Here is a 22,505-nt window from a genome sequence, read left to right as displayed (position 1 = left end):
CATGGACATAAATATGACCAAGGTTTGCTTTCTTTTAATCTACCATCTACAACTTAAGTATATTGCCAAATTCTGTAAACTAGTAAGGTCAACTTAGAGATACAGTTGTCGTCTTTGTTTTGTCTTTAAGTATCCAAATTTATTATTTTTTCCTTACGTGTTTTGTGCTTATTTTTTCAGACTACTATTTTAATGAGTAGCTCCCACCTCAGCGTTATGTAGGAGACCTGAAGCATCACGTAAGAATAGTTTTTTGCCGTATTGTGTTACTTCTATATGTAAAGAAAGGATGTGAATTTTAATGAGACTTCCTTCACTTTTGTGGTTCATATGGCCAACTCAGTGAGATAAGGCCTTACTCCATCATCTACTTAAGATGTTTTGCATTTTGCATATCTATTTCATTAGGTTCTGTCTTACCCAAACATGAAACCACACCATAACATATGCCAGAGTTCCTGAATCTGAAACAAGAAATTCATCTCCATCTCCTTAATGGTGCCTTAATCACATATATGTTCACAACAACATTCTTCTCTTTATCACTTACTAGTACTGCAAGTGTCAGGATAGAAAGCCACTGCAGTTAACGTGCGCAGAGAGATACATTTCCACTCAATTTGAGGAAAAAGTCTCAGCAAACACAATGTGCAAAGGAAATGAAATGTCAGGCGCATCTGTTGCAATGGGCTGAGGAGTTGATAACTTACCCTCCTATAGAAGCTGGCTAGGATAACCTGTGCCAGACTGCTGACCAGCCTAGTTGGTAGTGGAGGCCAGGCAGGTATCATAGTAGACAGGAGTTTTGAGTTTCATTTTTGACAAGCTTAGTGCAGATCACTTCAGGGAAAGGAGGATAGATGATAATATACTGTTATTAGGGAAGTGGGACATTAAGGATGCTTTGAATTAAATTTTTATGAATAAAATTTGCATATAATCTTGTCTGTCAAGATAATGAGTGTGTGAAAGAGCTGGTTCTACTTGTAATAAATACCCATTTTTTAAGTATGTTGGAATGTACATTTGCATAGATAGAACTTTTTGGTTAGCGCATATATATATATATTTTTTTATTATTTTTATTATTATTTTTTTTTTGCAAAGAGGACTTTCTAGGCTGCATGCCACAGAAAGGGATCCTAGTAGCATGTTTGCAAAAATGATTTTAATATACAAAGAGGGGGGGAAAAAGTGAATTGCAGTCAGGTTGCTTTTCTGGACATGCTTTGTTGCGTATTCTTGACAAAGACTTCAGGGCTGTAGAACAGAAAAGGCGAGGGGGAAAAGATGATGGTGCTGATGGTGAAGGACACAATTTCATTGCAGAATTCTGTAAATGGGAAGAGTTTATTTTGAAGTAATTATATGATAAAGTATCATATATAATAGAAAAAGGTTACACAGCTGTGTGACTCAATATAATGTTTCTGAGTTCAGGATGGCTGTGCTCTGTACTCAGTGGGTTATATGAATTACATCAGATAAATGCTACAAAAGCTTTGTATCAAACCATACCATTGTATATTGTGTTCATTGTACAGATTCTAGAACTGTTTTAGACAAGCTGCAGAGAGCTTAACACATTTTGTATTAGATCTATTTTTGTAATTCTGTCTGTGAGGCTGCATATCTTAACGACTCTACGCTCGGATGCCATAAAAATTAATATAAAGTCTTCCATTGAATCAGTGTGAGCTGTATGTTCTCTTTGTTCTGTCAGTGTCCAGCTATAGAGAGGTCAGGGGGACCATGACAACCCTTAAACATCATCTAAAATAGCCATTCTCCATGTAAAAATGTCATGACTTATACATTGAGTTTTTTATGCCTTCCCCTGAGTGTCGAGGCAAATGCTGGGCTCCCTGACCTCACACTGGTGTCTCATTCACATTTCTGACCCTGCAGACTGTCAAGATAGACTTTGAACCTGCCACTTCATGGATAGTGGAATTGTTTCTTGCGTTGAATGGAAGACTGTCCTCTCTGAGCCTTAGGAAAAGAAGGAAACGTTTCTCTAGCAGCTTGTTAGGTTTATTTTTAATAGCAGTCGTTCTGTAGCTAAGCCGGAGTGTGGAACATAAGCCTTTTTCCCAGGGGAAACGCATCGCTCGCGAGGGGCTGGTAAGAGGGCCAGAGATGTGTAACAAATAGAATTATCAAGAAGCTCTGCAGGTTTTCCTATGGATTCCTGCCCTCATTATGTGACTCTGTATTACTGTAGCAAATACAGATACAAGCCCAAGGCAGAGCGGCACAGGGATTTAACTGACGTGTTTGGAAAGGGCTGAGTCTGTTTTAAATCTGCCTCTAGAGCGTGAATTTGTCTCTTGGTATGCCTTGCCGTGCATGGAGATGTTCTGCCAGTCGCAGAGCGCCTGGAGAGGCACGCACAAATTGCTCAAGCTTCTGCGAGTCCATATTAGGAGAAATATCTAAAAAAGGACTGGTGTCTAGTTCAAAGTTGTCCCAAGGAAATCTGAGCATCCCCTGCTTTCTAGGTAAGCTAGTTTTGCTAAACTTTAAAGGTCTCATAGGTTGTGTTTTGTAGATGAAGTTCAGTGGAATACAGCGTGTTTTGTTAGGCACACAAACATGTTTCCCTTCAGCCGATGGTCTCATTTCACCGCTCTTGTGGTCTCTCCTCCCCACCCAAAAACGCCTATTTGCTATGGCCCACATCCTGGCTTTCGTTTATGTACTCCTTACAGCTATCCAAACCAAAGGTATTATTGAAATGCAAGATCGTGTTCCACAAATTTTTGGTAGGCTTCCCTGTTAAGATCTAACTGCCAGAAATAAGCTGCTAATGTTTACAGTGACTCTCCACACAGTAGTCCTGTGTTTCAGGCACGGAAATGGATTTTTCTCATCTTGGGCTGTGAAGGTCAAAAGCATGCCTTTGCCAAGGCATGACTGCAGCCGTTTTATAGGAGCATGGCCCTTTCCTCTCTATCCTTTCCACATATATTTTAATAACAAGAAGTCAAGTTTTTCCTCACAGTTTCTGACTTTCCTAATCTTCTAGTTTGTGCATGTGCCACGGCCGTTGCTGGAGGGGGGGGTCTGAAGTTAGTAACTTCTGTGGCTGCATTGTGTGCAGTAATCGGCACTGTTGTATGCTGGTGGGGACACATGCCTGTGCTGGCCAGATGGACTTGTAACAAGTTTTTTTTACAGTTCAGAGATTCATGCGTTTACGTGAATTCCAACCACTGGCTTGCAGAGCAGGCCCGTATATCTGGTAATCAAGACCTCTGTCCCGACATTCATGATGCCTGCTGGAATAGGAGAAAGAAGTGCTGCTTCTTGATGTGTAGCTTTAACGTTTTTGCAAAGTACAAATTCAAATAGTTGTATTTCCCTGTGGCTTCATGTACAGCTTTTTCTCAAGCTCCTGTTCTGCAAGGAAATCCATGCAGAAAGAACGTACGTGCTGGCAGTGCCTGATAGTTACGTCCGTATGCAGATTTACCATACGTACAAATGGATATGTTACTTAGCAAAGACCATTATTCTCCCTGTGATAATTCTGTTACTATTACTATTTTTTTAATATGAATTCATTTTTGCTTAATTTTATTGCCAGCAGAGGTTTCTGAGAAAGCATTTTTGTGCTTTACATTTTTAAATGTCAAATGCAAAGGATGCTGCCAGCGTGTTAAACTGACTGATGTGCAGTGACTGATAAATTGTAACTTTATAATAAGTGTCACATCATTCCAGCTTCTCTTTGTAGACACTCCATTAACATGAATCTCAGTGGATTCCTTTGGTATTCACATGCATATCGGAACTAATTCTTTGGGAATTCCAGGGTAATTTATCATTTTGCCTGTGCTTTATGATGCCAAAAATTGTTGTATGCCTACATGATAAGATGGAAATTTAGTAACATATTTGACAACCACAGTTAGAAATATGGGATAACTTCTGGTATCATCAGACTACTGTATTAAATGTTAGTTTTAGATTCTACCTTTAAAACTAGTGTATTGTTTACCGTCCTGGCTGTCAGACTATTTTGCAAAAAGGTCTCGGGCAGTTTTAGAGTAGAATTTTGGGGGAAACATATCATAAATTTTTGCAAGTAAATTAAAGCGTTTCAGGAATGGTATTTTTACTCAATGTTTGTGTTACTTACAAATTTTTTCCAGCAGAGGAGATCTGTGGCAATGAGATTATATAGCTGGAACATTAAAGTTTATATGGCAGTAAACACAACTGATGCGAATCAGTTTTCATGCTCTGCTAAACTGTTAAATTTGTAATAAAAAAGTAAGAGTTTACTATGCAGTTCAGTTCTTAAAAAATCTTACTGGCCTGAAGCAATCAAGAGCACATCAGTAGCTACTGAAATTACATATAATAGTAAATGAATTACCATAAATTACAGTGTGTTTTTGGGAGGGCGATCAAAAAGCTCTTTGCTATTTCACACCTGTGAAACTAAAGTGGCAATTCAGAGTTTGTTTACTCCCTGTTGTATTAGCATTGAAGTCAAACCCACAATATAGGTGTATGTATAAGGAAGAAGAGTGAACAAACTGATAAGTTTAGACTTTTTATTTTTATTATTTTAAATACTGTCTAGGTTTTGGCTTGCATACGGAAGCAGGAAAGTAAAAGGAAGTTACGACAATTAACATTGGCTCTCGTGTTTTGTGCAACAGAGCAAAATCTCTTTGAAACATTCCTCGGTTATGAATGCTTTTATTCTATTTTATTAATATCGCTAGGGATTTTTTAATGCTCTAGAAAATTCCTTTGGCTATCTTTGCTGTATAAGGGAGACAAATGAATGAGCTCTGAAGCGGGATGCTCGTTTCATATATTTTTAAATATTTTAAAATATATTTTCATATTTTAAAATTATTAGTTACAAATAAAAATTTTAAATTAATTTTTTTGTTTAAATACTTAATTCACTTGAAAACAAAATGGAAATGCAAGGCACCCTGGTGATTATTTTGTGGGAGATAGTTCAGAACTGTTTGGAGAAGTTGGGGAATTGGTTTAATGACTAGTCAGACCAGATACCCTAGTTCAGAAGTTAGCTTGTGATTAGTTCTACGCGTGTTTGATTTCTAATGTAGGTCCTCTCAGCCACTAACAGTGCGGTAGAAAAAATAACTTATCTTCTCTTTTTAATTTTTTTAATAGTACTTAAAGGTACTATTGAAAAGGTTGGAGATAATTATATGCATTTAACTTGCCCCCCATGGGAGAAAATTTGAGGTGATATAAATCGGATGTATAATCCTTTGCCAAATTATGACATTTTTTTCTTGTATGTAACAGGAGTGGATGCTGCTGGGTGTGAAATATTTGCTGTCTTTGGCTTGGGTCGATTTGTCCATCTGTGTTTCTTTCTTGACAAAAGTAAAGCTTTCCAGATACCACCACCCATATAAACTCATGAAACAAAATTCTTTGCTACAGAGCAAAATGATTCAATCAATGTCTTCTCCAACAACTTCCTGGAAAGCTGGGATGTAAATGCAAATACTTATATGACATTTAGTGTGTTACATTTTTTGAAGCTGTGCACGTGTAGTTTGGAGGCTGTACGTTACTTTTGTGGAATGGCTGACTTGCGAAGCAAGTCCTCAGTCTGGTAATTGAGCAAGAGTGTACTACAGATTTGCAGTGATCCTATCTTTCTGCACTTGATCGTTGGCTCTAAAACCTTCCAGTATTTCTGTTCCCCATCTGCTTTGGACTTAAAACTTTCTTTCACGCGGGACTTGTCTTCCCTGGAGAGTTCATATTAGGAATATAGCCCATAATTGGAGTCCTGTGCATTGACAAAAATCCCTTCTGTCAGGCAGGGTGGTGACTGCATCTCAACCTCTCTGGACTTGCTGGCGTTAGTAGGGTTTGTCACTTGTGAATAGATCATTCTTTGCAGCCTCATATTTGCTTGCAGTGGGGCCACCCTGATACTCCGAGGCTAGATTGGAGTGTTGTAATTGAGCTACTTTTGCTCTAGGGACAACCCTTCAAGCTTGTAGAGACCTCCTTTTAAAAAAAAAAAAAAATACTTTCTAATCCATAAGCCCCATGCCAAAATAAGTGAATAATGAATATTTGTAAATTTTTGTTTGATTTGTTGTCCAGTGCCATCCATTATCTTGAGAGTGTGCTCTAAATTAAAACCTGATGAGCGCGGTTGTGGAAAGGTTTGTGAACAGAGCATTCTGCGTTCCTCGTCTAATCATCATTTAGCTTCGAGTAAAGCTGGTTTAGCTTTTTAGCTAAGCTGAAGTTCAAATGATATGTTTAGGTTTGAAGTATATTATTCAGTTTTGGAGTTCGGACCTTTCAAAAATAGCCTCTCTGTTATACAACTTATGTAACACAAGTTACACCTGTTTCAGAGCAAGGTAACTGCATGAAATTTAGAGGTCTCCGGAATTCAGAAAGGAGACAGACTGACAAAGTAAATAGGAGATTTCATATTATTTTAATAAAACGATGTTTTCCCCTTGTGTCATTACTGTTTTCAGCTTCTTTATCCTTAACTGGTGAAACCCATTGAGAAATGGATGGACTGCAGCTGGGGAGGGGAAGATGCTCCAGAGTGGGAATTTTTTGTAATCCTTAGAGAGAAATGAGAAATATTTGTTACCATTGAACGCTGGTAAGCAGATACCAAGCCATCTCTTTGAAAGTAACCCAGGTTTTGTCGTCACCTGCAGCAGTGAAGCAAATGAAGGTTAATTTTTCGTTTTGCTGCTTGTGTTTGGTTTTCGTTTTCTTCCCCAGCACGGCGGAGCTGGCAACCCTTACGGAGCGTGTAAACCTTGTGAAAGCAGCTCTCTGTGTGCGCGGGAGCCACAAGCGTGTGCTCAGCCAAGGGTGTGATGTCCAGTGGCCCAGGCAGGTGTGTGGAGTTTGTGGCGCAGGTGGAAAGTCAAATTTTTTTACGGGGCTTGTTCTGAAGCTATCCATAGGGAGGACCTAGCTAGAAGAAAAGGCAGCCTGACTGGCTGCTGGGCTGGTAGCGCTGCTGCTGCTGCTGCTGCTGTACGAGGGCAGGGTAGGGCTGTTGTTCTCTCAGATGCCATTGCTTTGTCCTAGTAAAACTACGTGCTTGTTTAGTGGCGTGGAAAGTTGTTTGTCTGAAGCTTGTGGAAAGTTGCTGTAAGTGTATTTATGCTAAAGGAACGGTCTTGTAACATTTGAAGTACCTCCCGTATGAGATTTTTGGCAGATTGAGAGATGCAATACAGAGTAAAAACTGTATATACAGAGGGGTGTGTGTATAAATATATATTTATATCTTAGTACAGTTATTTTGCTACTGCAGCTTCAGCAAGTGGCATGCAAGTTGTTTTCCGTCTGCACTGCAAACAGTTACTTTAAGAAACTGCAGACGGTTCTGAATTTTGGGAACGTGAACTCTACAAAACTTTCTGGTGGGTTTCAGGTACCAGTTGAGCATGTGGAAACAAGCTTTGGAAAAGTAGAAAGTGTGTTTACAGAGTCTCAGGTTTAGTAGGCTTTCACTTTGATTTTAAATTGGAATGTTTTTTCCAATTCTGTGGAAGTGATACTTCATTAGAATAGATCTGCCTCTTCAGCATAGTCAAGAAGCCAGAGAAAAAAACGTGTATTTTCAAATGGCAAAAGCTTCAGTAAGACATGATTTCTAATGAAAGATTTCCTCCTAGCTCATATATTAAGGCTCTGCATTGCAGCTTATGTATATTACTAGAATAATTATTTTTAAATGGTTTCTCAGTTGCTTATTTTTTCTTCATATTCCAGAATATGAAGAAATATTCATATTCAAGAAGAATATATTCTTCATGTATTTATTCAAGTATAACTTTAAATTTTTATATGTTGCACCTATTAAGAGATAGCAACAATGAAGTAACAGTATTCTTGCTCATCTTTCAGAAAGAGTGTGCACAAAGCATAGATTGTTGCCTTTTGCAGAATGTACACAATAATGTACATGCTCTTGCATAAATCAGAAAATAGAGAAACAAAATTATCCTATCCCATCTCACCTCATGGACCTGTTTTAAGCGTGTGCATATTGTACCAAAAATTGGTTAGTCCACACTGCCCACCTCCTGCCATCTCTGGCATAGATACTGAAGGTTAGAAGGATTTCCAGTTCCACTTTAGGAAGTCCAGACTGGTGTGTATGTGTGTGTTTGTTTTTTTTAATTTATCCGTCATTTATAAGGTATTAGTTTTGATACTAATGAGCATATAAATACCATCAGAATCCTGGCCTTATCCATTTTATTAATGGGATGGCTGTGTTCCCTAGCAGCACAGACATTTGGGACTGAGCAAGTCGTGTTTCCACCTGCAGTGCATTTTACAGGACTAACTGGCCGAGTGTCTTTGTGGGTGGCATAAACTTGTCTGTTGAAGTCATTTAGCTGGAACTGTTTGCAGTCCAGCTGATCGTACTTACAAGCAAGAAGTTTAATGTTTTAAATTGCTGTTAGTCATTATCAAAGAAAGCAGGGCTACTCCCAGTAAATAAAGGCTTATGCTGTAGAGGAAGTGTTTTCTCTAAGTCAGTGAAACATGTGTAATGACTGGTTATAGGATGAGTGGGTAGCTGCTTGAGAACCAGATGGAATATGAATATGTGTGGGTGGGAGCGGATTGAGGCAGATAGTGCCTGGGGATATGTTGTTCCACTGCTGTGCATTGCTGTCTCTGCCTCTTCTGTCTGTAAGAATTAGCAAGGACCCACCTGTTTCTGAGGACCTGCTGTGATACCGGGCTTCCCAACTGCTCCTTGCTCGTTAGCGTGCTGGTGACTAGGAATTGAAAGGGCGACCTAAGAGCCCATCTTAGTGCCAGTGGCGTGCCCTGCTCACTGGCATGCGGGAGAAGCCACAGGGGAATCTCTGCTGCTGGGGTGATACTCTGTCAGAAGTCTGGGAATCCACGTCAAAAGCTGATTTTCCTTTTCCATACTCATCATCTCGGTATCAGTATAACATACCTAACTCTAGCCCCAAGTATTTCCTATTTTATGCTGGGAAAGGAAGTGGCATGCTGCAAGGAGGAGGGGTCTCTGCTGGAGTTGTGACGTTACTTTTAAGTTAGAATTTTAGAATTGGTTAACCCTTCTTTGTTTTTCCTTTTATCTCCACCCTAGGATGGGTCACTGGGAAATATCGATGATCTGGCACAGCAGTATGCAGACTACTATAACACCTGCTTCACTGATGTGTGTGAAAGGATGGAAGAGCTACGCAAACGGAGGGTTTCCCAAGACCTTGATATGGTATGTAGCGAAGCTATGACTTTGTTACAAATGATTGACATTTATGCCCCTGAGGAAGAATCAGTATTTCGGCTTGAAGAGTTCTACCCAAGGAAATAACTACGCGTGGCTGCATTCATGCACACAAACATTCCAGCCAACTCAATTAAACACTTGGAAATTAGCAGGATTAAATTTTTCTAGGTATTTGTTGTAATTCATTAAGCCTTGGAGTCTGCATTTCTTAGTTGCTCTTTAATTAGAGCACTTTTTGCTTACACACATTTGCTTGCGAGCCTCAACTCTTGGAGGCAAAATAAAGTGTCTGGATGAATGGATTGTTCCCTTTCTCCAAGGTGCTTCCAGTGTGAGTGTACTGAAATTACGTACTGTTTTTCTGTTGCACTGCACAAACTATGAAAATAATTATTCTCAAACCTCTAAGGTGCAGATGCTGGTTTCAGACTCCTAAATGGAAGCAGTCTTCATTTTTGTGAACCTTTCTCCATTAACACAAGTCGCAGAACATATAGGGAGTCTTTCAGGTTGGAAGGTACCTCGGGAGGTCTTTAGTCCAGCCTCCCACTCGGAGCGGGCTCAACACTGAATTCACACCAGGTTGCTCAGGGCTGTGTGCAGTTGGGTGTAGAAGACCTCAGGGATGGAGACTGCGCAGCCACTCTGAGCAACTTGTTCCAAATGCCTCACTGTCTTCATAGTGAAATACTTTTTCCTGATATTCTTTCAGCGCCTCCCCCCTCCACCACCCCATATCAATTTATGGCCATTGTGTCTCATTCTCCTGCCATGCACCGCTGAAGAGTCTGGCTTCACCTTGATAATCTCCCTGTAGGTGCAAGCAGGTTGCCGTTGGTCCCCTCAAAGCCATCTCTTTTCCACACTGAACAAGCCCAGCTTCGTCAGCCTTCCTACACAGAGCAAGTGCTTCAGCCCCCTGAGCACCTTGGTGACCCTCCTCTGGACTCATTCAAGTTTGTCATTTTCTTGCACTAGGGACTGCAAAACTATGCAGTGTCCCAAATGTGGTCTGATAAGTGCCAGGAAAAAGGAACACTGTTCCTTTTTCCAAGGTGATCGCTTCCCCTGGTGTACTGGTTACACTACTGTTGATGCAGCCCAGGTTGCTGTTGGCCTTCACTGCTGCCAGAGCATGCTGCTGGCTCATCCGAAGCCCAGTCCCACAGTGTCTTTTCAGTAGAGCTGACTGACCCAGGCAGTCCTCAGCCTGTACTGTTGCACATGGTTATTTCTTCTCAGGTGCAAGACTTTGCATTTGTCCTTGTTGAATTTAATGAGGATCCTGTCAGCCCACTTTTCAGCCCCTCTAGGTCCCTCTGAATGGCATCTCCGCTCTTGAGCGTATCAACTCCACCACAGGCTGGCATCATCCACAAACACGATGAGGATGTGCTCCATCTCCTCCTCAGTTACTCAACAGGACAAGTCCCAGGATAGACCCCTGCAGTACTCTGCTTGTAACCGGCATCCAAGTAGAGTACGGCACATGAATCACTACCCTTAAAGCCCAGCCCATCCAGTTGCGTAGACTCCTTAGGGGGTATCACATTAGCTGAAACTAACCTATAAGCAGGTCATCTTCGTAGCTCGTTTTCCTGAAGTTTAAGAGGAAATGTTTTTCACAAAGGCTATTAAAAAAAAAAGTGGTATGTTTTCACTGTTGGACAGTTTCTGTTTTCTTACTGTCCTGTAACATGAGTAAATGTTTATTCACTGCTTAGGGTATACATGTATGAAAATACTATATATACCTATTACTGATTGTTGTGCTTTTTTCATTGTAAGCTTTTGTTTGTTTCTTTTCATAACATTCATAAATATCACCTGTAACAGAAAAATTTAGGTCGTCTTTGTTAGGTCATCTTTATTAAGCTTGTTTTCCAAATGTATCATGTTTTTATCTACAGATTTGTAGGCTTTTCCTGCAAATTGCATCTGACAAGGAAGAAGTTGCTAAATTTTTTTTTTTATTATTATACTGTGTCACTTATTTTGTTACGGTGGTAACTTCTGTTTAACACAAACAGAAACTAGTAACCAAAGGTACTAGTCACTACAGTGCTTCTAAATTGTGAACTTGGTGATTGTGGTAGTTCATGGTAGCTATGATTTTAAACAGTACGTGGTAATTATGATCTGAAGTAACACTTAAAAAAAAAAAAAAAAAAAAGGGGGGGGGGCTTGCTTTTCAAAGTACTTTCTACTTGGGAATCTCAGACTGTATAGCTCAAACATCTTGTTTGTATGCAAAAGCAAGGTATAGTTAATACATCTATTGACGTATGAGGTTGTTGCAAAGCCAACACAGGATCTGATCACAGTTCTGCAGTTTTACTACAAGATCAACTGCTTTAAGAGAAATTCTGAAGCTGATGACATAAAATTGTGTGTTTTGCCTTTGCTTCCCCAGGCCCTAGCACTGACTGGTAGCAGGGAGTGGTTTGCTCACTTTCTGTGGCAGCTGTACCTGATGACGTGAATTACTTAAGGTTACTTTCTTTCTTGAGATTCCAGTTTAGCAGCTGAGAGACTTCCAGAGCTCTTACTGACTTCAGCTGCACAGATGGAGGGCTTCAGAATCTAGACAGAGTTATCTCCTCTGACCTGCTGAAGTTTTAGTTCCTTGTTTATTTTTAAATGAAAAAAAACCCCAAAGTTTATTTTGTGGGTCTATAGTTGCCAAGAAGTTCCAAGTATTAAACAAAGATTATTGCAGGAAACCTAACTGTATGTACAGTCCCACGGTAGGCAGAACCCTGAGACTTCTGTGCAAAGAAGTCAATGGCACAGAACTGAGGTTCCTGTGCTACTCGTCTGCCCTAGTATTCTAGATAACTATTGACAGCAATTAAGACCCCCTTTTCTGGCACTCCTGCGTTTGTGGAAGGCACCTTCTGTGATGGTAATGATGCGTACTTTATGATGGGAGAGAAGTCCCTTGCATTTAGACAGATGGGCCTAATTTGGCTCCTTTCTGTCCAAAGCGGCAGAAGCCAGGCCGCGGAAAGCCATGTGAGCTTAATTAACTCTGCATCAAAGGTGCAGAGCTCATGCTGGCTTAAATAGACATGAGCTAACCCAAGACAGATCCGCAAGTGATTCACTAGCTCAATCTGTTAAAGAAAAGCTATAGTCAGAGAAAATGGCTATGTGAAAAGACAACCTCGAGATGCTTCTTCAGTGCCTTCTGTATCGAGTCTGCTCACCGTTGTAGTGCTCGCTGTTGTAGTCCTGTCATGACTTTTTGAACTGTCAGGTTTGTAGGTCGGAGAGAGAAATCTTGCAGCTGAGAATGAAATTAGCACTCATTTTTTGCTACCTCCATCACCAGTATAATACAGTTTCTGGACATCAGGTAGCTAGCTATTCTGCTGCCAGCACGTGAGGCCGTGGATGCTCGCTCACTTCCATAACAACGTCATCCCAACAGTGCTGACTGCTGCTGAAGCTTGCTCTCAGGAGCAAGGCAGGCCTGACTTTGCAGATACACAGATACGCAGATAGAATAATATACCTGTTTGTAATCTGATCTAGATTTCTAGAGGAAATGGTTTAAACCGAAGAGCTGCCAAAGTGACTTCAAACATATTAATATGAAAGACGGAACAGAAGAGTGGCCCATTTGCTGTGATGTTTTTCTTCTTTTTACAGCTTGAGGAAAGGTAGTTTATTTGCAAAGATGTTGGAATTGTGAATGAGGAGTAATGCTGGCAGAAATGCCAACCTCGGAGCAGTATTCCAGCAGCAGATGTATGCAGTCCCCAAATTATTATTATGCACCAATATTATTGGGCTGTTTATCTAGCCTGGCACTACTCTGCCATACGTTGCTCTCACAGCAGGGGTGAGGAGGAACAGTGTTATCTATATATCCTCTTTTCCCGGCAGCAGGGAAGTGGCAGAGCTGGAGGCAGACTGTAGTGCTGCTCTTTCCTCCGCCACTGATGGCCTTCTCCTCGTTAGCAAGTGCTAGAACAGAGCAGAGCTGATGTGCATTTGGGCAAATACTCAGGATTTTGCTGGAGTAAAGGTTACTGAATCCCAGGAGTGGGAGGTACCATGGGATAAACCCAAGCCCTGCTTTGAGATCAAATCAAATGTGGAGCAAGGTCTTGGACAAGGGGGAGGATCTCTGTTGACAGCTATCTAAAAGCTATGGATCCTATGTGCAAAAAATCTGTTACAGCAATAGCTATCGGGATGCATCTTCAGATTTTTAGAATCATGTAAGATTCAGATATCAATAGCTGTGGTGTAGCTGTGAGATTACAGTTTGAACGTTGTTTGAGGGCAGTTTTGATGTCTTCCTCTATAATGCAAAGTGAGTGATAAATGCTATGTAGCAGATACGTGAAAGGCCAAAGTTAGGTTTGGAACTGCTTTTACTGAACACTGTAAGCAGAGAGGAAGAGTAGGGTCACTCCAGGAATCTACGCATCTTCTGAAAGTTGCACAGAGACTGCGTTGAGGGGGAGCACAGAAATAACAAGTTCCTGAGATGGCAAGAGCTGGCAGAATTTTGTCAGTGACGTGTATTTAGTGCTAGCTCTCTCAAATTTTCCTTTGTAACATGTCCAGTGGAAGGACAGAAGTATATACTGTTTATTGCTGCTTCTGTACACTTTGAAAAGGTTTTAAGCTGTTTGGGAGCAAGTGTTGATATCTTGATTACATATTGTGCTTTCTAATCAGTTCTCCAACCTTTCCTATTGGATGACAGCCATTTCAGTCTGGATATCCTGCTCTAGAGTTGAATTTAAAAAAAAAAGAAATTGTGAAATTGTTTGGCAGAACAGCATATCTTGTAACAAAACAGTAGCTGCAGATGGAGCAGAGCAGAGAGTATTATTCCAAAAGGTAATGCAGTCAAGGATTGTTAGTTGTCCCTAACCACAATAACTTTTTTGGATTTGGAATTTTGCCTCTGTTTTTGTAATGGAGAATGTACTTGGGTTTGGGCATTGGTATTTGTGAACAGCATGGAAGTTGCCCACATTTCCTAGCATTTGGCCAGTTCCTGCGCACCATGTGTTTTTTTGGCTGAGGAAAAACTGCAGTCGGAATAACTGTAGTGGATTTTCAGGCCCATAATGGGTGTATCACTGGTAACATTCAACTGGACATCTGTTAAAATGCAGTTATGGCCAGAGAAGTGGCTCTGTGAAGATGGCACCTTGTTACTGCTCATATGTGCTTCCTTTGTGTCTTTGGGATCATCTCTTTTTGGCTTACTGACAAAAACAGGTTTTCATTGTGCCTGTCAGCAGGGCAGCACGGTATTGATATAGCTGTGAAAGAGCAAACTGCACTCTGTTGTCTCATCCGTCACTGGCAGGCACCAGCTAACTCCTGTTTCCAAGGTCTGTATTGTAGCTGATGATCTTGAAGTCAAAGAACAGCTTGAGGTTTTCTAATGGATTCTGACAACCACAATTGTGGCACTGAGAAGTTACACTAGTCTTTTGACTTGTAAATTACATAAATTAAAAATGGGTGCCATTGGACAGCAATAAGGCACGCTAGTATACCAGTTTTCTTTCTTCATACATTTAATTCCGTTTCTCGTGTGAAGAGCAAAAGAGAGGATTCAGAATCTCATTGTTACATGGTAAACTACAGTGTATGTATTCAACAAATTTGCTTGCCTATTTGCTTGTTTTTACAGTACCCGGATTTACAAACCGACACACGCACAGATGCAAAGTCAACATGCAGATGAATGCAAAACCGACAAAAGATTCTGGCCTTGCTGCCCATATGCATTACGCGTGTAGTTCCCATATGTCTTAGTGACCATGCATGGTTTTTGAAAGGTGCTCAGCAACCAATTGTTTGCCTGCAATTGGAGTTGACAGTCCAGATAATATCATTGCTTATAAATGGTACGTGTCTGGCCAGGCAGAGTGCAGGAAAAGTGGCACAAATAGAGTAACTCATTGGCCTTTAACCTTTTAGAGGTGTATTTGGCTGATACTTTACTAGTGGTTGACCATATCGTAAGTTTACTGAAGAAACTTGGCCAACCTTCGCTCGAGGAGATTAGAATACTCAGAATTGTTGCAGTCGGTGATTGATGTGTTTTTAAGAAATCTCCGTGGCAGTTAGCCACTTTAGTCAGAGTTATGATGCTAAATACCTTTGAGGAATCTGTCCCACGGTGCCTGTGCTTGCATATACCTGGCTCTAACCACTTCTGTTCTTCTGTGTGTTTAACATACTTGCGAATCTCGGGATCCTAAAATAGACTGCTTATTCCCTGCTATGAAGTGATCAGCTGTGCTTTGCAAATGCAATATTGTTTGCTTTTACCTTTGTCCTGAAAGGGCACCTCTATCTTGCTGGAACAGGATCCGACCGTTTTGTTTTGTTTTGTCTTGTTGGCTGCAAGAGGCCCTCCAAAATATAAACAACATTTGCGTTGGATTAAAAAGTATCTTCTGCATAAAAAATGAACTAGAGAACACACAGATAAGACTTAAATTTTGGAGCGTTTCCAAGCGTTATCAGTCAGATGCACAAAAAGAAGTAATAGTAGTAAAAGATACAGACTTTAAGGATTTACTTTTTCTCTCTAATGTAGTTTGAAAATAGGTTTTTGCCTAGGTGTGAGGTGCATAAAGTGGATTTACATGCATACGTTATACATAACGAAGACTTAACGTGTCTGCAGTTTCAGTCCCTAGACATTTTAGGGTTTATCTACGTAAGTTAAATTCATAATAATTTTTTCAACATTGATGGAGCTTTTTTAAAGGTAGTCACAATGGAAATTCTGGAGCAGACAGGGTATTTTTGTTATCTCATGTATCACACACCAAGTCAGCAAGGCATTTAAATACAGAGCTAGCATTAAGCAAGGAAATAAAGCAGTGCTTGTTCTGTACACAGCAAAGTGAATACAGTTCTAGGCAGTTCTTAGTCTGCTTAGTACTAAGCAGACTAAGTGAAAATCCCTGGACTTTCTGTAAGCTAATGATCTCCTGCAGTCTCACCATTGTTTTTGTTGGAAGCCCATTTATGAATAATCCCTTCAGCAAAACGTATCTATTTATAGGCCAAGTTTATAGGTTGGAAACTCAGCAGATTATACGACTGTGGTTGTTTGGGTGACTTTATCTTCCTTTCATACATTCAGAGGATTCTTGTTGTTTTGGAGCAATGTCTTCATTGTAGAAGTATGTCTGCACTTTTGAATGTTCATGTTTTTGGCAATGCCACTGTCTTGGAAAGAACAGGTTGTTGAAGGTAATTATTATTTTTTCCAAACTAGTCACACTGTTATGAAATAAAAAAGATAACTACTTTTGATAGTCTGACATGTAATTGTGTTATAAATGTTTTTCCAGCTACTCTTGATCTTGTAGCATCATCTGTTGTGATTTTCTTGCCCTTTTAAATTCAGCAGGACTTTTACTTTGAACCTGAGATCAATGGAATATATTCTTAGAGTACTGTTGTTTGATCCTAGAAACACTGCGTATCTTCTGGAATTGGCAGACTAGATTTGTATTAACTCTGTGATTTAATTTCATGGGAGCCTGAGGACTTTATGGGAGTGTATGTCTATGTAGAAAACTCGTAGACTAACTTCAGCTCCTTTTGTGTATTTTTTCTTCTCTTCCCTCTGAATTTAGAAGATGATGGCAAAAATAGAAATATTCAATCTCATCCTATTGAATCATTAAGTAAATTTCATTGCAAAGGATAAGGTTGTTTTAAAAAAAAAAAAAAAAAAGCAAGCAAGCAAATTGTCTTGTCATGTAAGAAGATATATCTCTCAAAAAAAAACCCAAACATCCAAACTCCATAGTAAATGTTTTTTTTTGTAACATGCAGTTCAGCTTATCATTCATATATTACTAAAAGAGTTCTAAAATACCATTCTAACTGACATTAATTGGGCAGGACAGCGATACATATCGACAGGCCATTAAATTTTGGGAAGTGAATATCCAGGACACTGAACATACTTAGCAGCTTTTCTGAAGATTCTCGGGGAGTCCAACATTTGTTTTGCAGACAGTTATTTTTTGCAGGAGGGTTCAGTTTCAGCAAACCATGGGAAAAAGCTGATAAATTAACTAAAAAGACTAGAGAGACTTATGTGGAAAGGAGGACAGACTATTGAAATGGTGGTCAATGTAAGATGCACACAGGATGGCTAATCTCTTGGGATTTTCCAGGCCTGTATTAAGAATCAGTGAGTTTCAGGTACCTTTTTTTAATAATCAGTACTATTGGATTCAATGGAGACTGTTAATGGAAAAGACTGGTACCGAGTCAGAAGAGTATCAGTCTGTTGTAACATGGTGGCTAAACCAATAGAAGAATAACCCAGAAGGTATATTCACATTACTCTTCTTTGTCTGCTTATAGTTCAAGCCTGGTTCCCCGGGCAGCTTCTATGTTCTTGCTTTCTTCCTCCCTCCAACCGTTGCTACCCAGTCCATCTGTTTATGCTGAAGATGGCTGATGGCAGCTTCATGTGCCAAATAATTGTTGCATTGGCTTCCACTTCTTTGAAGTCCTTGCGTCTTTGAAGGCCACCAGTGGTCCTCAAGAAATGATACAGATATTGCTTAAGACAGATGTGTTGAACTTAGTGAGCTATTCAAAAACTGTACTTGTAAGAGCAATAACGGTCATCAGAAAAGCATATGGGTCTTAATCAAGAATAAATCAAGAACATGCGCAAAAGAGAATTAGAAACACATCCAGAATATTTGTAAGCATCTGGATGTGCTTTGGAATGTCTGTTTTTCTGCAACAGAAGTACGTTCCTCCAGCAAAGATGCCCAGAGGAAGGCTGGCCTCTCCTCTGTGAATTCAGAGGGATTGATTTCTTTTTTTGGCAGCTTGTCCCTGCTCTTCATGGTGCAGGTTTGGATGCTACACAGCTACTCTCCTTTGATCTCTCCATGCTTTATCTTTTCTCAGTGTTACGTAGGTTTCCTGTTTCAGCAGTGTCACCTGAAGCACACAGAGAAACATTCCATTTCAAACAAGACAGCCGGTGAATTTTGTATTTGAAGGAAGAGTGCAAGTGGTTTCAAGAGATGTGATTGGTGATTGGTCAATATCTGTTTTTCTCACAATGATAAAAGGAATGGACGTCAGCTGGAAACCCCTCTTCTTGAATCCTGCCTATCATATCCCTCTTGATTTATGTTTGTAAGTTTTCCCCCAACGTTTTAGATTGTAACCATATCTTACATAAAGGAACCAAGTAATTTGGGTTTACTCCATCTGGATTTTCCTTGACACTAAATGTTTTTCGGTTGTTGAAGCAAGGAAGGTAACTCTTGTAACTCTGTAAGAATACACAGGTGAAAATGAGTGGGTGATACTTCACAAGAGGGTTGAATTTCAGTACCTTACCAGAGAGATGAATTTCTTGTGTTGCTGGACATGACGAACAAAATCAGTCATGGAGTAGAAACTAGTTAAAAAAGAAAGACTTGGTGATTAACAGTAAAATTTGGAATGTGTAAATTCCTTACAAAAAAACAAATCGATAGCTTTTATTTTGCATCTATGTCTTTTGCCTTTTGCTGTCAAAGTTCCTGATACGACTACAGCTATAGTTATTTGGGTTAGGTCTCCATGTGGAAATAGTGGCAGTACAATTGTTTACCCTAGCTCCTCTAAAGCAATGTTTGCAGGAATAATGTCTTATTAAATTGGTAGATCTAGCTGAGGGGGAAAAAAAAAAAAGACAAATCTTGTCATTAGATAAGACTTTATTTACAAGCCATCCAGATAAATTAGGAACAATAACAAAAAAAGTTAGCAAAAAAAAATCAGAATTTGGAAGCTTCCTCCAAGGTGAACTAAGATGATAAATTAAACAGTAATTGAAAGATGTCCATCTCCCCTGACCTTCCAGAGGAACATGTTTCAGGCTTCAGTCAGCTTTCTCTCTTGGTGCATCCCCCTGACTTGTTCAGGTTTCTCCTCCTCCTGGTATCTCAGCAAAGGTGAAGCCATGATTCAAGCCCATTTTGGCAGAAAAGATAGCTTTTAAAGGTTTGCAGCATATGAGAGCTGCTGAAAGTCATGTGAATGAAATGCAAAAAGGAAGTGAGTGATCAGAGGTCACTTTGTGTTCATGTGGTGAACTATTGAAAGCCAAGTAATTGAGTAATTGGAGCCTTCAGTTGCTAGACTACACAGAAGCTCACCAAGTAATTTTATTTCTCCTTTGTACAGCACTTTCCGCCCTCAAAGCACTTTAAAAACATTAATTAGCCTTTGTTGCATCCTTTGAGGTTGGTAATTTAAGTACTCTAGCCCTGTTTAGGCCTCACCTCCTTCGAATTCAGTTGCTGGTAAAGATTTACCTATGTAGTTCTCTATCTGTAACTCCAGTTTTGCAGCAGAGTAGCACAAAACTTATTGTAAATTCAGAACAACTTAATAACAGACAATGGCATTAGTCTGTGTCTATCCCAGTGCAGCTGTAAATAGGTACTGGCCACAAGAGCTAATTATGTAGTCCATGGCCAGTGAGTGAAGAATATAAGTGACTGCAGCTGAAGCCTGAAGTCCAGTCCTCTAGCCCATGTTTTTTTTAAAGTAAGCATTGTATAAGTTGGATACATCTTAAAAAACGTGCAAGACATTATAGCATTCCTGATCTAGCATCTTTCAGAAAACTGTACTGTTTTCTTCTTTTGAGTATGGAGGTCTGGTGAAAAGTATAGCTCATTGCCAGCCCTCTCTTATTCCTTCCCATCCTGCCTCTACTCTAAATAATTATTTGTCTGATGTATGGCAGTGATAACACTAAAATAAAGGCAGAGTCAGACAGCTGTGTTACTTCACTGTAAAGGAGGCTTACCTTTCTTCAGCCATGCATTAATTTCATTGGAATAGTGTCGGTAGATGATGCCTGAAAAAAGTGCTATTTCACTAAAGCCCAAATTAAATATTTCTTTATGAACACCTGTGGGAAAGTATGAGAAATGTGGGGTATGGTTTGCAAAGTAGTAGGAGGTGGTGGTTTGATCCAGCAGTGTAAGAACCCAAAGTTCAGTCCTCTCCTCTGCCTGCGGAAACTTGAACTCTTATCTCTTCCCTTGAAGAAAGTGCTCAGTGATTTAACGTTCTATCTTCTTAATCCTATCTGTTAATCATCCACTTCCTATATGTAAACAGTTCCTGGAGTAGCAATGGGAATATCAGTGCCTCAACTTCCAAATAGGCATCTTCTCCCCAAAGCTGGTGAATCTTTTTTTTTTTCTTTCACTTGCAGTTTAAATAATTTAAATATTTTAAACAAGGTTCAACTACTTTAATAGGAATGGAGTAGGGAGCATGAATCTCAGCCTAATGGTTTTTAGTTCCTTTTTATTGTTTTGTCTATTTTAAATATCTCATTTCAGAATGAGACTATATCAAGGAGCCAAGATCCTGACCCTCTAGCAAAATTCAATTTTCCTTTTCTTGACTGCTGCTTTTAACTTTGTGACTAATTTAGATAAGTTTTTTTTTTTGGGGGGGGGGGGGGGGAAGGATACACAATATCAGGCCAACTCTCTCTCTTGATCTCTTTGTTTATGAGTAGCTTCCCAAGCAAACAGCAAGACTGGAACTTACTTTAATGCTGGGCTGGATGAGCCTTTCTTGGATTTGATAACCTTCCTGTTTTTTCCTGCTTTCAACTGAGCTGTATTTGCTGTTAGTGGATTAGTTTTGTTGTGACTTTTGAATTGCAGGTGGTATCTGTAAGTTTATATCTTTGTTTGTGGTGTATAGAGATATTTTGCAACAGTCATTCTAGTTTGCTAAGAAAGTTTAATGTTCATGTTCTTCTCATGTTCTTTGAAATTCCTTTAATGATGAAAGTAGAAAGCCACTATGGTCTGCATCAACGTTTAGACTTGTGTTTGGTGATGTAGAAATATCTGAAGATGTTTTTTGTGATTAAATGGTAAGGGATAATTAAAGGACACAGAACATATATTTTTAAAAACACATAGAAAGAAACAGATGAAATGCATTTTTTTTATCAGTGTGTTACAGTTTGGCTAAGATGAACAATTACTACAGAACTGCAGCAGCTGTGAATTTTTCTTACTGAATTTTTGGTTCAAAGGGAGTAAAGGAGATTAAGAGAGAAAGACGAACATAAAATCTGATAGCTGGACATGCTCTTTGGAGCTTCCTGCTTATGGTTTGCTGCTGTTGGAGGTTTTGTTGGGATATTTTGACAAGAGGCCATGACAGGAGTTGAAGAATGCTGAAGGAAGGAAGGAGCTGCAGCTTTGAGCATAAGGGATCCAAGAGACTGAGCAGATGCCGCCAAATTTGAGACCTCTCACAGAGCTCTTCAGGAGGAAGAGGAAAGAAGAGAAGTTGGTGGTTGTTTGTACATGAGGCTAAGGAGAGATATGCTAGAAGTTTGAGGAAGTAGATGATTAGAAAATTAAGCTGATGTAAAGAAAATAGATGATCCATCCTCAAGAGTGCAGAGAAAACATTGCCCCAAAGTAGAAAGCTGTTGTTACTTCTCTGAGCCCTAGATGGGTGCATTAATCGGGATACCCTAACAGTTCAGCACTGTTTAAAGTGTGACAGTAAGTATTAACCAAAAAGAACAAATAACGTGGCATAACTTTGGTTATTTTAAGTTTTTTTTTTTAAAAAAAAGCTGTAAAAAGTTTGAGCTAGAATGGATACATGAGCTTGCTCAGGCCTCTCATGGTCTCTCAGCAGCATGCTGTTTTTCCTTGAATCTGTGGTCACTGGCCATAGTGCAGCTCAATCTGATGAAGGAGAAAGTTGAAGGAAGAGGTTTTGAATAACAATTCAGACCTTTTTGTTGCGGGTACTGCAGCAGAGGCTGTGAGCCACAGTCAAGACTCTAATTCCCGCTGTGATAAGTTGCTTTGAAACGTTGCAAGCTCCAAGATGAAAAGAAAAAGGAAAGAGACATGAGTGGGTTTGAAGATAGAGGCATGGGAAGGTTGATCTGTTTCTTCATAGACTGTTTTATTCAGTTGAAAACATTGAAGTTAGTCGTATCCTAGTCCACCTTCACAAAATGACAAGAGGACTTGAAGCTATTAAGACTAAACTGCAGGCGTTCTGTGAAAATGTAAAAAGATGCTGGAATACATTAGGTATTTATTGCATTTTATATATAGTCTCTATCATTTGGAGCAATGGTGGGGTGTGCATTTCCCTAGGGTTTTGTATCTTTAATGCATTTCTTTTA

The 22,505-nt window shown here is 39.7% G+C and overlaps 1 protein-coding gene across 9 annotated transcripts in view; it reads left to right on the top strand.

The window, feature by feature from the left end:
* LOC104151180 (SAM and SH3 domain-containing protein 1) overlaps positions 1-22,505 on the top strand; it is a 591,062-nt gene that overhangs the window by 479,501 nt on the left and 89,056 nt on the right. For 8 of the 9 annotated variants that reach the window (XM_068938786.1, XM_068938785.1, XM_068938793.1 and 5 more), the window contains exon 2: positions 9,140-9,268. In XM_068938786.1, the coding sequence (XP_068794887.1) occupies positions 9,140-9,268 (129 nt within the window). Of the gene's footprint in view, positions 1-6,702; positions 6,887-9,139; positions 9,269-22,505 lie in introns of those variants that run through there. The other variant, XM_068938787.1, reaches the window with a different exon arrangement.

Source organism: Struthio camelus, chromosome 3 (genome assembly GCF_040807025.1).
Source record: "Struthio camelus isolate bStrCam1 chromosome 3, bStrCam1.hap1, whole genome shotgun sequence".
NCBI classification, from domain to species: domain Eukaryota; kingdom Metazoa; phylum Chordata; class Aves; order Struthioniformes; family Struthionidae; genus Struthio; species Struthio camelus.
Note: the sequence above shows the minus strand (reverse complement) of the source record. Positions and strands in the feature narration are given on the sequence as shown.